Raw genomic sequence first — 15514 nt, forward strand, 5'->3', positions numbered from 1 at the left:
TAATCTTATCTGATATAACTTTTACATTTATCCCAATTTTTATATACAACTACATAGGGAAATGCCGTGGCTTGTCTACCAGGATTCTACCTACCAACTTCTTATCTCATTTAATACCTTTCTTATTTTATATTACCTTTAATATAGTGGGTCATCACCTGACTATAGTACACATTATACTTTTACTATAATAACTATATATATATATATATATATATATATGTTAGTAGTTGTGAAGGGCAATGTGCTAACGTTACACTACTAGTGACACTAGTTGTGGAGATTTCATATATATGAAAGCAGAATAAAAGGAATTCACAAAGTTTCATATTTCTTCAAAGTGATTGATAGGAAAGGTCATATGATACTGTTGGATTGACAAGTGAATGTCGGTGAGTGCATGTTACTAATAATTCACTGTATCACCAGCACAGTCAGCGAAGTTTGTGGTGGCTACATGGTGAATGTATCGGCAGTGAGCTACAGACTGTTGCAGCCAAGTAATTTTTTCCAGATGGCAAAAAATTTTTGCCATCTGGAAACAATGTTGAAGAGAAAATGCTCAAGTATAAGTGATAAAATCAAGATTCTTCAGGAAATTGACCAGAGCTTTAGAAAAAAAGATATTGCTGAGAAATATAGCATACCTACAAGCAGTTTTAAAAAAAAAAAAAAAAATCAAGAATCGATTTTAAATGCAATTGAACAAGAAGCAAATTAAGTTGTGTGTATGCAAATATGTTGATGAAGCTGTTCTAAAATGAGTGCAAATAAAAAGAATATGCCAATATCTCATCCAATAATTAAGCAACAAGCTCTGAAATTTGCACAGTCTCTTGGACATCAGAATTTAATGTTAGCACCGGGTGGCTAGATAAATTTAAGAGGTGCCACAGAATTGCAGAAAAGGTTATTTGCGGAGAAAGTGTTGATAGGCCTAATGTAGCCAAGTGCTCAGGAGCAAGAGTGCATAGCACGCGTTCCTTGAGTGGACTGGGGTTCAAGCCAGTGACCACTAAATATGATAAATATTTGTATTGACGATTTATTGTAAACTCTACTGACTTGCTTAATTCTCAGTGCTTGGTTGTCGTACCGGAGTATAAACAGAAAATTTATAAATGTATTTTATGTAAGTGAAGATCGCAATATTTGGAGGAACAAGACCTTAAAGAAGATTTTGGAAGATTATGAATATAAGGATGTTTTTAATGCTGATGAAATGGGTTTATTCCTTAAATGTTTTCTTAATAGAACACTTTCTTTCAAGAATGATAAATGTTTTGGCGGATAGCAAAGCAAAGAAAGGAACACTATGCTAGTTGGTGTCAGTATGACCAGAAGTGAAAAATTAAGGCTTAGTCATCGGAAAATCAAAAAACCCAAGATGTTTTGGGAGCACAAAATCATTGGAAGTTGCTACACCTTTAATAAAAAAAGAGTGGATGAAAAGTGATATTTTTGAAGAATGGATATTAAAACTAGACAAGCATATATGATTAAAAAAGAAAAAGAAAAATCGTGTTGATTATTCATAACTGTCTGGCACATTCTGCCAGACTTAAAAATTGAAGTTGTTCATTTCACCACCAAATATAACAACAGAACTCCAGCTAGTGGACCAAGGGCATTGTTTAAAAATTTTAAATTTAATTATCAAAAGAGAATGTCAGCATTAGCAGTGACAAATGATGCAAGAAAGCAAGCATATACAGCATCAACAAAAAAAAAAAAAAACACCTCTCAGTGCTCATATTCATCCCCTCCAATAGTTTGTCTAGTTCTTCTTTGAAATTATTTAAACTGTCAACTTTCACAACAGTAGATGGAAGTTTATTCCAACAATCAGCCACCTGTTGGCAATCAAACTCCACCCATTTTTCTGCAACCGTCCTTCCTCAATTTGAATTTGTGCCCCCCCCCCCTCGTGTGTGTTCTGAGCAAGAATCCCATCAGCATTGAACTTGCTCAATCCATTGAAAGCTTTAAACATTTCAGTCAGATCACCTCACAGGTGCCTAATCTCCAAATTCTGCAATTTGCAGAACTGAAGCCTTTCTTGGTAAGAGTACCCTTTTGTTCCACTTACCAATCTCGTTGCCCTTCTCCATACCTGTTCCAGCAGCTCCACATCCTTCCGAAAATGAGGCCTCCAGACCTGTATGCAGTATTCAAGATATTGCCTGACCATTGCCTTTGCAATGGGATAATCACCTCCTTATCCCTGCTAGCAAAATTACTGTATATCCAATATATATATATATATATATATATATATATATATATTAATGAAGATTACCAATGCATTCAACAAAATAGAAACCTGAAAGTTACAATAAACCTTAAAGATTGCATCTTTGAACTGGCAAAAGTTTGGCCAAATGATGAGTGAATACTCTATTCAAAATTGTTTTTTGAAAGTGAGATTTACATTGACTACAAAAGTTGAAAGACAATGGGATGAACAAGATGACTGCCACTTTCACAGTTGAAAAACTTTTGGACATTATTAGAATCATTTGAAACATCGAAAATCACATAATACTGGATAGTTATGTTAATGTAGATCAAGATCTGACTACAGCAGAACATCCAAATTAAGATGAAATACTATTGAACAGTGTTAGGCATGATCATGCTAATAAAGAAATCAACAGTGATGCTGAAGATGTATCAGAACAACCCATAGAAAAGCCAGCTCGTGAGAAATGATACAAGCTTTTAAAACTGTTTGTCGGGGCCTACAATTTTGTGAAAATGTTCCTGATGATGTTTTAGTATTGGCAATGGCCACATGATGTAAGGAAGCCTATGTCTTATGTTGCACCAGCCAAAAAAAAAATAAAATAAATATAATAAAATAACAAAAAAATAAAAATAAAATAAAATGATAAGAATAAAATAATAAGATTCATTTTGCTTATGCCTCTCAGAGCCTTAAACACCAATCAAGTCTTCTCTAAGGGGTCTAGTTTCCAAGCTCTGCAACCCACATATTCAAAGTCTTTCCTCATATGGACGCCTTTTGCCAATCTCACCAGGTGAGTTACCCGTCTCTGAAAACCACATAAATGAACAAACGAAAATGATAAAGTTTTTAAATTTGTAATACCCACAAATTGTGTAAACATGTAATTTAAATAAGTATATTTCGAAATAAAATATATTAAAAATAAATTTGCATTCATTTTTATTTTATAATTAAGTGATAGTTTCCAATAAAAAAGATATTCTCTGTATAACAAAATTTCTCTGCAATGAATTTTCTCACTGGATTTATCAAATTCAGTACAGGGAAGTTTAAATGTATTTATATCTAGTATCTTGCAACAGCCTGCTCTGTGACAGAGGTGTCCTAAACTGTATATAAGCCTGATATCTAGGACTCAGTAAACATAAATTGTTGATAAGATGGAAACGGACAGAAACATGAAGAGATACGCATACATAAGTTAAAGATAATTTTTAAGTACTGTTTCAGAATTTATAAATATTTTATTCTGCCTATAGGAAACATTTTTAAACTGAGGATTTCTAATTGCTTAACATTCTATTCATTAAACTCATTACTAAGTTGGAAGGACGAACTACAGAGGAGTTTCAGCATACCTTAAAAGGTCACAATTACAATAAAACAGAGCAACAATCCACTAGTAATTCTGAACTGTTCACGACCATCAGAACTTAACACTTGCTGACCGGGCTAGCCAGTCGGTTTGCCAGGTGGGTAAAGTGCCTGTCTGGCAACCCAAAGGTTGCAGGTTCGAATCCCGCCTCAGGCTTGGATCAAAGTACTGCAAAAACCTTGTGAGGTGCACTATGGCCACAGAAGCCAATGCGCCAACAACTACCAAAAAAAAAAAAAAAAAACTTAACACCTAACTTGGTCTACATATCCAATTATGGATATTGATGAAAACAATTACAATATGTCACTTCTATTATATAAAAATGTTTATACTAAAAAGTTTTTAGCGCTGTATGCCTCAGACTATGGAAAATTCACTAATTGAACAAGTTAGTGCGTGGTATCATTTTAGTTCGTAATATCCACTGGAGTAGGTGAAATGTCATTGTTTTTGTTATATCTCATATTGTGATTGCCTTCACGAGTTGCCCTGATATTGAACTACCTCGAATAAGCAATGCTCTGACAATACATTCTAGAATAGGAAACACTTCACCAATAGATTCTCGGTGGATACCATCACCCCACAACCCCTGGGTGGTGGTATCTGCCGAGAATAAGTAACATTAGTCTTCTCCATTGGCGAAGCATTGCCTATTGGAGGTAGTGCAATATCAGGGCAACTTGTGAAGGCATTCACAATATGAGATACATATATATATCAGAAACAATGCCGTTTCACCTACTTCATGGTTTACTACAAAGTAAAATGATGCTTGGCACTGACTTGTTCGATTATCAAATGTTTATATTTTTAATATTAAAAATAAATAATTTCTATATTTAAAGAATGTATTAAGTGGGAATATGTCATTATAATAATACACTGTGTATTCTTTATCACAAAATTTTTGTGGGAAAACCTTTTACCCGGGAAACTTTTTACGAAAATAATACATTACAACATAGAGTTGAAATTGGGACTTAAGAAACCAAACCTAGTACAAGGGACAACTTCTTATCCAGGTTCTTCTGTACATCTTTCCAGCCCACACTTCTAAAACTTTTTTCTTCCCCCCCCCCATCATATGCTTTTTTCTATATTACTCATTAAACATCTCAGTTACCAAGAGTACATGCAGTGCTACCAACAATGATGCAGTGGAAACAAAACACCCATATTAGAAGTAATAGCATAAAGAAGTGCAGCACACTTATGAATGGTATACAGAGTAATGATTACAGTACAAGGCAAATAATACTTTCTAAGTATATAACATTAAATTAGGATTATTAGTAAAGGTAAGATTGTCAGTTTGATAATTTAATAGCCTTGCAAGAGTTCAGCTGTCTTGTTTATGATATTCCTAATAAAAGTGTTATAATAGTCTGAAAGTCCAATGAGACAGTCTTTAGCACAGGCAAACAAAGTCTCACCAAAACAGACTGAAGCAAGAAGCTGTATAGTTTGCTAAATATACAGTTATTTAGAAAAGAAAATTCTGCAACAGCATCCCTATCATTATATATCATTAAACAGCTGAAACACTGTTAATCTGCTCAGGTCATCAGTCTGTTTTCTCAGCAACCCTTTTTACAACATTAGGCAGTTATTGCGGGATCTGTCAATTCCCCGTGTTCCATACTCTGAGATACATACATAAAACTCTAGAGTACTATTTTCCAGCTGTAGAATCCTTTTACAAATCCAAGGTTGCTATGAGACTTTAATTGTTTAAAAACCTTTAATAAGTACAGTTATGTATTTCATGTACAGGACCCCTTCAGTATGTATGTTTATCTAATTTGATTTTTTACAATTTTACTCTAATGTTGGACAGTCTTCAGTGTATAAACCTTTTCCTGCCATTGGAAAATTGCTAACCTACACACATTATAAGAACTTACTGGCACAGACACACTCACTTACAGAAAAGTGTTGAAATGCATGTGAAACATCGCTGTTATGAAAAGGAACATTACCGAGATGCCAAGATGAGATCACACGTAACTTTTTCATTTGCATTATATGCAGATATACAGTTTCATATGTTGCATTTGTATTCTTCATGCAGACAAACTAGGAATTGGAGTTAGTCCAACAATTTAGTGAGAAATACTGTATAAATTTGCAGAAAGCTAAAAGAAATTTTTCTGCTGAAACTGCCCCAAATTCAAGACTATGTGCAATCCAACTGCTGTTGATAGTGCAGAGAACACAGTGTACGTGCAGTCTTCACCTCTGTGCTTGTGCCAGAAACAGCATCGAAGCTCATCATTGAGATATTAAAAGGTGACCTCAATCTTGACATAAAGTTTGCCAACTGACAACCAAAAATCCCCTCTTACACATCTTTCAAGATTTGCAAGAGGGGATTTTTGGTCAATTCATTTTCATTTTGGTCAATGGACAAATTGCAGGTCATATTAAAGCAAAACAACTGACACCAGGCTCAAAAAAAAAAAAAATTGGTTAGAGTCCACCTCTGCTGATTGCTACTATTACAGTTTGCTAGCTGAGGCACAAGGTATTTATTATTATTTTTTTTCCCTTTACTCTAACCTTGCCCAAATCTGTTAGTAATCGAAGATAGTAATCTTCCACCAGAAGCCTATTAATCACTAGTTTTAACAATTGTATTTATTTGTTTTGCTATTATTCACCTGCTTACCTCTTTGTTAAGCACCATTTTGAATTATGTGCTGCCATCAGCCTTACTTTTCAGGAAGGGCAACGGCTATCCAGCAAACTTTGCTCCTATGTCATTCAGAGTGGTGTTTCTTTATTCATGTCATACAGGATGAGAATGATAATATTATTGCTATTTTGGAATGTTCTGATCAAAAGATCAATTTGCATTAAAAGTTTTCTGGATTTCAAGTTTTCAAAGTTGCCAAACATACAAAAATTTAAATGAACTTGTGGGGGTCAAGAATTACCCCGGGGGTATTTTGATCGTGGCTCTGTCCACTTTTGTGGAACTGAAATGGAGTTTTTTTGCTGATCTCTCCTTCAGCAAGTCTGTGAAAGGTACTGAAGAGTACAGCAGAATTGGTAAATTTTTGAACCTTTCTCACAATGTGACTGAGTTAGTCTGTTTCTGGAGAGGTTGATGGATGAAAAACTTTGGTTTTTCATCCATCAACCTCTTTTTTGTATTTGTATCCGTCAGGCTGGATGAAAAACTTCGGTTTTTCATCCAGCAAATTGACAACAGAATACGCACAGTTCAGACATATAAAAGATCACTGCTCTAGATAACGGCATATATGTTTCATTGAGTTATTTTATTTTATTTTTTTTTTACAAAGAAACATCTTATATATTTCATCATATCATATATTTCATCATTTAATTCTGCTATTTTAATCCCAGACTACTTTTCTTTTCCCTACAGACATTATCGAGGCATTTTAAGACTATTCCAGTAATGGAAAAAGAAGCCATTACATTCTTCATTTATATGGTGAAGAACAACAAAAGTAAATTAGATCAGAAGGCTGGAGTGGATGCCCCAGGAAGTTAAATTTTCCTGACGTGAGAGTACATATATCATATTTTAGTCATGTATAGGCCATAAGATTTCATTATAGTCTTAAACTAGTGTTTCACATATAAAGTACAGCAGCTATTAAAGATTTATCTTTTATAAGCATTTATTACTAAAAGTAAGATATAATAAATACAGTGAAATACAGTTGAAGAAAGATCTCCATTGTGATTATTTTAGGAAAGCATCCATCAGAATTACTGATCTGCGACAGTTATTGAATAAATATTAATAATAACTAATGATTCATAACATCTTTTAGAGATTTGTGTTCAGATGCATTTGTATTCCATTTCATGTAAATACCGAAACTTGTCATAGTATCATTACCTTAAATTTCAGTATTATTTGATTATATACACAGTGAAAATTGTCTGCATCATGAGAACTAAAAGTGAGCAGGTTTGGTATCTGAAATGTTTTTTTTTTTTTGTTTGTTTGTTTGTTGGAGTTATACAATGTTTGATTGTAGTCAGCTATTTTAAGTGATCAACTCCTTATGAATGCTATACATCTCACATTTTGGAAAGATTATCTTGCTATAGTAATTAAATTACCTCAATTTCTTTTGAAGGAATTTGTATTATTTTTAGATAATAATATGGGGGTTTTTAAATCTATATCCCTGATTTCTTCAGAATTTGTTAGAATAATTTAACTTAGAAGGCAAATTACTTAACTTGCACTTACAGACATTAATTCAGTAATAGCAATACATAAAGCAAAGAAAGTGATCCTGAAATTTGTGGCTGATAGCAAGAATCATCAAGTCAGTATGGATATTTTTGTAATTTATCCAAAATACAATGCATGTATACACATTTAATAGTTCATTCTGTTCCAGTTCCCATGGGTAGATTTGTACCAGTCTGTTTTAATTACATTAATGTTTTACCTATGCAGAGGTCTTCCATTTATTTATTTATTAGTATCTTGTGGTCTGAGATGATTGATTTGCCATTAAATTATTAAACAACCAATTCATTTATGATGGTGGGGGGGCGAAGATTTGGTTTTCATAAGTATGAAATATTTGACATGTGGTGGTTGTTTTCATATTGTGATGGAGAATGAATGGCATATTATATGCCATTCATTCTCCATCCCATCTTTTTCTGTGCACCTTTCCTTATTATTCCAACTTTTTTGGTTCTATAATACTTATTGATAATACTTTTGTATGACTTTTTGGTTAATTTAAAGAATTTATGACAAAATCCATATTCTCAAATTCTTTTTCATGTTGTTGAACTGTCTTCTTGAAATGCTTGTCTTTTCCAGTACTAAATTGTCTTTTGATAGGGAGTTCAGAAAATATCACTCAAAAAAAATTCTCCAATTAGACATAATTACTTTCATTGCTTAGATATTTACTGATTATTTTTGAATACTAATTAGTAGTGCTTGTGACATTAATTTGTTGAACTGCTTATACTTAGAATTATATTCAGCTATTTCTAAATTAATAGATTCAGTACTACTATATTATATAATTGTATGGTTAGTGACAAAGTTGGTTACTAGTATGTGGTTTAATTTGCAAATTTTTATTGTTATTTAATATGCATAACTAAAAATTTTCAGTATTTATTAGTCAAAAGAAAGACTTAAAAAATATTTCAGCTGTAGATAGTAAATTACTATATAATTTACTTAAAGAGAGGTAAAAATATCAGAAATGTTTAGTCTATATATGCTTTCTTCCCAAATGCCTCACATTATTTTGCTAAGTGATCTTTTCATTAAAAAAAATTGTTATGAAAACAAGTTGTCTTGTATTGTTGAAACAGGATTATATTGGAACATTCCTTTTAATAGGTGTTATCGTTGATTGTAACGGAAACTTTTTTTTTTTGGTTGCCATTTAATACATTCCGACCAGAAATACATATCAAAACCGATGTACTTCATTTAAGTTATGAAGTATTAGTGCTAACTGTTTGTGCTGGTTATTTTATGGTTATAGAGAAAAAAAACAGCACACTAGATATTTTTAACACTTATTTAAAACAGCTAAATCAAACTGCAATATATAATAGTTTCACTTGAATAAGAAATCGAATGAAGATTACTTAAGAATAAGTAAGATGACAACTATGAAGAAGTAATTTTTTTTAGTGTCTTCATTTTTTGTGTATTAATGTGAAAGCCAATAATTATCCTTATTTTTGCATATAATTTTTTTTTTAAATTCTGAATAGAAAAACCACTCCAATTCTGTAGGGTAAAATGGGTTCTGCCAAATTCTAATCATAAGATGTATTTGCCTTGAGCATTGGGAAACAGAAATTTGACACAATAAGGTACTGGGTAAATAAAACTTTAATATGCAAATAAAATGAAATGCGTAAGAAATGGAGACTCAATAAAATTGATAAGATTTAAATAATAAAGCAACTAAAATGTGGTTTTGCACCACGTGTTCATCCCTTCCAATTTAGTCAGTTTTCCAGTAATTTGCTATCAACTTGTTTTCTGATAAGCTTGGTTTTCTTCTGGTCTGTAAATCAAATTTGTTATTTTTCAAATACATAGTTATGTTATTTATATATACAGGGTGGGTCTTCGTAAATGGTACAATAATGAGTGCCAACCCTGCAGATAGGAAAGTGTGGTGGCGCCACCTGTCTTGCCCAACCAGAACACAAAAGTATGGCTTTTAACATTTAGTTCACCATGAATCATTGGCTGGTGCATGTGCGTATTCAGGCTGTGGAGGTTTAAGTGCGTGCGTGAGAAGAGTATTATAGCCATGCAGCGTGAGTTGCGCCGTGGAAACGACTACCATATCCATGTTCCTGACAGAAGGATGATATCAAGGTGGGTGAAACAGTGGCAACAAATGGGTTCAGTCACCCATTTGTTGCCACTGTTGATCGATTTGTCGCCATGCAAGGACACTGCACATGTGTCGCAGTTACCTGTGTCGGATTGTGAAATTTGATTTAAATTTCCAACTCTACAAATTGCAAGTTGTTCAAGAGCTACGGCCGGCAAAAAAATTGAGCAGGTGAGACTTCTGCACAAAATTCCTTGAGATATTGGAGCAGGATGAGTTAATTTTCACTTCTCTGGTTATGTCTGATGAAGCAAACTTTCATCTTAACGGGTTTGTGAATAAGCAAAACTTCCATTACTGGGCAGACAGCAACCCGCACCTTCTTCAGGAAAAACCTCACAGTAGCCCAAAGGTCGTGTAGTGTGCTATCTGAGTTTCCACAGGCATTGTGGGGCCATATTTTTTTGAAGAACACAGAACTGCCAACGGTGAGTGGTATGGGAACATGATTGAGAACTTTTTCATTCCAGAAGTATGGAGAAAAGGTATTCTCTCCACGGCATGATTCCAGCAAGATGGGGCTACAGCCCGTACCACAATAGCTAAGCTGAAGCAATTCTTTCCACATCGACTGATCTCATGATTTGGGGATGTTCCGTGGCCAGCTAGGTCTCTAGACCTGATAGTCCCAGACTTTTTTTCTTTGGTGATATCTCAGACAAAGTTTTCTCTCGATGGGTACACAGTATTGGGGATTTGAAGACAGCAATCCGAGAAGAGATTGAGGCCAATCCCCAGGAAATGATTCAGGATGCCGATGGAGGTCATTTGCTAGATGTTATATTCAAGACATAGACATGGTTTTTGGTGTATCAGTAATTGCAATTTGTGTTGTAAATCTGACAGCCATAAATAAATTTTGTGTAGCCATGTGTTCTGATTATCGCCTTTTTCTTTTGTACTATTTACCGATACCCACCCTATATATATATATATATATATATATATATATAATTTTTTTTTTTTTTTTTTTTTGTGATAAATGTATTGAATTTAGTGTGCTCAAAAGCTAAAGTGGCTCTGCTGGTGTTTTAGTATAGCAACCGTGTACTGGTCTTTTTCATTAGCAGAAAAATACACCTGAACTTCATATGTCGTATGTTTTGACAGTGTTTACCTATTTGATTTTTTTAATAAGATCTTATATCACTCTTAATATCACTCTTAATTATCTTAATTTTAATGCTTTTTTTTTTAAAAAAAAAACAGCATTGACTTATGTGGGGTTTAGCACACCATCATTGCTACTAGTTATCAGTTAGTTTGTTCTGTGTTATGTATTGCAGTTTTGTTGTTAAAAGAGCATGGGGGTTAGTTTAAATACTTTTGTTTCATTTTTTTGAAGAGAATTTATTGAGTGATGTGACTGCACTGTGAGAGTAAATTTGCATGTATTACATGCAAATTTACTATCACAGTGCAGTCATATGGGCACTATAGTCAACTTTAGCCGGCTCGTTAAATGTAAAGTTTAGGTAGATTTACAAGATATATCTTGTAAATCTATCAAAGAGATTTACAAGATATATTTCGCAACGGCATGCATGATTTACTCATTGTAATGTATGACATGAATTAATTAGTGTCAGTAAGTCTAAATGGTGCAAGGAAGTGGACTTTTTTTTCTTAATCAACCAAAAAAATAAAATAAAATAAATTACAAAATAATGAAATAAAACATTATTCATACTTTCCTATTCCTATGCCATCCAATTCTGCTTTAAACTTAGTCAGACTCACTGCCTCTACTAATTAGGAGGCAACCTTTTCCAGTTTTTCCAACTTTTTCCAGAGACAGGATCTCATGTTCATTTATGGGCCTACTGCCCATAAATGAACACGAGATCCTGTCTTCTGTTATTCTCTGGGATTATGAATTAGATGTCTAGTGGTCTAACTTTTCAGGCCACACCTGAGCTGTTTTTCATATATGTATCGATTTTCACTCATCACTTAACTTGGTTGCCCTTCTTTGAAGCCTCTCCGAAAGTTTATTCTTTCGGAGAGTAAGAATAAAGTAATTCTTCCTAATTGACTGTTTACACTGTGTGTAAAATTTCATGTCAGATTGAATTGTAGCAGAAGTCTTGTGTTGAACCACTTTTAGCTCCTCCCTCACAGCTTGTATGTCACTCTAGGATTTCTGTGCCCTAAATGTATAACCTTACATTTGGAAGCATACTTTGACAGCTTCCCTTGAATACCCTTGTCAATATCAATTATGAAAATTAAAAATAGAGGGGGGGGGATAATGCTGAGCCCGGGAGGACTCCATTTATTACGCTGCCCACTTTGATGACTGATCATTATGACATCCCTCTTTCTCCTATTTTTTAGCCAGCCTGCAATCCAACCTAATTTTACTAGAAATTACTGAGTAGTGGTAAGGGTATCCACGTGTTGGACAAGATTTTGCAGCTCCGACGAACGCTAAGTTTTTAATTATATTTAGCCATTTTATTGACTTAATTGTTATATTAAATTATTTTATCATAGTCCTATTCAAGCTCCTTGGTTTATTTTGAAAGTTACTACTTAGTGTCCGTAGATTTACCATTTGTAACTTGCCGCCATTGTTATACGATACAATGTATATCCCGAACTAGATAGCGTAAGGTTTAATGTAAAACTAGATAGCGAAACACGTAGCACTGTATTAGAAATCTGTTAGCTTAGTATAGCATAGTATTATAAATTAATCAGTAAAATTTATTAATGTTATTAAACTTCATTGTCAATTAAATTGTACTTAAACAGAATCATGATCCAGACTAGAGCAGCAAAGCAACACTTAGATATTAGCCAGAGTGCTGTGGCTCAGGGGAGAACTGAAGGGGACAATTCTTCAGCACATCAGAGTCAAAAAAAAATGCACAAAATGTGAAATGCTTATGGACCTGTCTAGAACAGGACATGATCTAGCCAAGGAGGATGTCTTCGAGTGTGATAGGTGCAGAGACAGTGAGGAAATTAAGTGCTAACTCAGTGTTCTGATGGGCATCTATGAGGGTTTGAGGTGTAGGGTAGATGCCCTTGAGGAAATTAATAAGAGGGGCCCATCAAGCTCTCAGCTGCATAACTCAATGCCAGAACTCACTCCTGTGCATCAGGCAACAGCAGAAATCTAAGCAGAATGCGCTGGTCCCACAGGAACTAGTTATTGTTGGTGACTCTATTGTCAGGGAGATGGGGAATATATTATGCAAAAAAGGAATAGGTGGAACAGGACTAGGGTATGTCTGCAAGGAGCAAAAGTTGATGACGTAGAGCAGATATCATTTTTTAAGGGCACAAAAGGTGATATTGTTGGTCATTTGGCACTAATGACCTTAAGAGTAAGATCTGCAGATTTAATTACCAAGTACAGGTTGAAAAAAAGTCTTGACCTAGGGTTGAATTTGAAAGTGTATGCAATTCTGCCTAGACATGATAGGAGGGTGTATATGATGTGAGCCTTGTCAATCAATTTGGCCCTGGAGGGATTGTGCAAGGCTCATGGGTAGAATTTTTTTCAGCATGATCTGTGCTGGTTAACAGAAGAGACTGTTTCTACAGGGATGGAATACACTTAAATAAAAAGAATTATTTGCTGATGCTATCAAGACAGTGATAGTTGCGTCAGAAAACTGCTAACTGGAGGGGGGTGTTCACAGACTAAAAGATTAACATTAACTGCATGCAGAGGTGAAAGCAATTCTTGCACTGCTTCTATTGTAATAAGCAGCAGCCTAGAGAACAAGCTGCTGGGAGTCATCATGGAACAAGTAAATACATGGGCTATGTTAGGGTAACTAAGAGTAAGAACAAGTGCATGTGTACTTGTATGTACACCGATGCTAGAGGTGCCTCCGTAGCCAGGTGGGCAGGAGCAACAGTGTGTAGCACATGCTTCTTGATTAGACCTGGGTTCGAGCCCATGACCACCAAATATGGAGGATGTGGAAAGATCAGGGTATGACGACTGCATATCCCCGGAGCAATATAGCCTTAGTTGCTAATGTTCCTAAAAACCAAATAACAAACCATACTAGAAGTACAGTAAATAAATTTGATGAATCTGAAGTGCTGACAAGGCATCAAAGGCAGATACTGTTGAGATATCAGAGACGTGGTGTCACACAGATATAAGAAGTGCAGAATTGGAATTTGGGGAGTACAAGGTGTACAGAAAGGATGGACAGGTTAGGAAGGGAGGAGGAGTTATGCTGTTAGTTGAGAAACAAATCTAAGGAAGTGCATCCAGTTGACATGGATAGACAGTGAGTCGGTTTGGTGTGACATAAACCCGGGAAAGGAAAAAATGAGAGTAGGGGTGTGTTATAGGCTAAATTACTCTGATGAGTACAACAAACAGTTATGCAGAGAAATAGAGTGGACCAGTAAATCAGAATGTCTTGTAATGGGGGATTTTAACTTTCCAGATGTTGACTGGAACTTGTGGGTTAGTCACTCGCACGCTTGCAAGACTTTTGAGGATTTATCAGAGGATTGTTTTCTACAGCAGTGTATTCGAAGGGCAACCAGAGTGGGTAATACTCTTAATCTGATTATCAGCAGTGATAACTCATGCATTAGGAATTTGCAGATAAAGGAACCACTAGGTGACAGTGATCACAGTGTACTGATGTGGGATTTGCTTAAAGATGTAATTACCATCAAGGATAAAGGGAAGGGTTTTTGTTTTCGTAAAGGTGACTACATTGAGATCAACTGATGTTAAAAACAGTGAATTCTAAATGGGTGGCCTTCAGGGAATTAACCTTGGAAGCTACTAGTCTATGAAAAGACTAGTCAACTAAGAAATACTGTTCAAGATTTAGGCTTAAATGGATGTCAGATGAAATAATGAGGCTCGTGGCATAGAAGAAAAATGGGTGGGATGCATATAAATTAGCAGGTGACACAGAAGCCTATGGCAGATATAACCTAGGCTGTAATCGAGTCACAAAGGAGGTTAGGCAAGCAAAGGCTGATTGTGAGAAATCCTTGGTAAAGGATACAAAGAAAAACATCAAACAGTTCTTTACTTTACTGTATAAACTCTAGAAGGAAAGGGATGAATCACATTGGTCCTCTTGATGTTGGTGGTTAAACTGTTGATAATCCTGCTCAGATAGCTGACAAACTGAATGAGTTTTTTGCATCTACATTCACACATGAGGAATTCTGTAAGGATGGGAGGACAGAAGTTTACTAAACTCTAACAGAGCTAAATGATTTTATAATAACAGAGCAAAATGGAGTAGAAATTGTTGAAGTTAAACATAAAAAAGGCCCCTGGGGCAGATGGAATCTATCCAGTTGTATTGAGGGAAGCAGCGAAGGAAGTAAGCAAACCCTTAGCAATAATTAAAAGAGCATCCATAGATTCAGGGGAGGTCCCCATTGACTGGAGATGTGCAAATGTATCCCCAATTCACAAAGGGGGTTCAAAGGGTGACACAAATAATTATAGACCTGTTAGTTTAACTTCTGTTCCAGAGAAAATAATGGAGT

General features: G+C 34.8%; 1 protein-coding gene across 3 annotated transcripts in view; it reads left to right on the forward strand.

The window, feature by feature from the left end:
• Nucleotides 1-7282, forward strand: part of Sap30 (SIN3-associated polypeptide 30) — a 110251-nt gene extending 102969 nt beyond the window's left edge. For 2 of the 3 annotated variants that reach the window (XM_090387053.1, XM_090387052.1), the window contains exon 6: nucleotides 7027-7282. In XM_090387053.1, coding sequence (XP_090243179.1) covers nucleotides 7027-7155 — 129 coding nt within the window. In that variant the 3' untranslated portion in view covers nucleotides 7156-7282. Of the gene's footprint in view, nucleotides 1-2933; nucleotides 3039-7026 lie in introns of those variants that run through there. The other variant, XM_090387054.1, reaches the window with a different exon arrangement.
• The last annotated feature ends 8232 nt before the right edge of the window (nucleotides 7283-15514 follow it).

Source organism: Mastigoproctus giganteus, chromosome 13 (genome assembly GCF_048544385.1).
Source record: "Mastigoproctus giganteus isolate SK-2022 chromosome 13, ASM4854438v1, whole genome shotgun sequence".
Lineage (NCBI taxonomy): Eukaryota > Metazoa > Arthropoda > Arachnida > Uropygi > Thelyphonidae > Mastigoproctus > Mastigoproctus giganteus.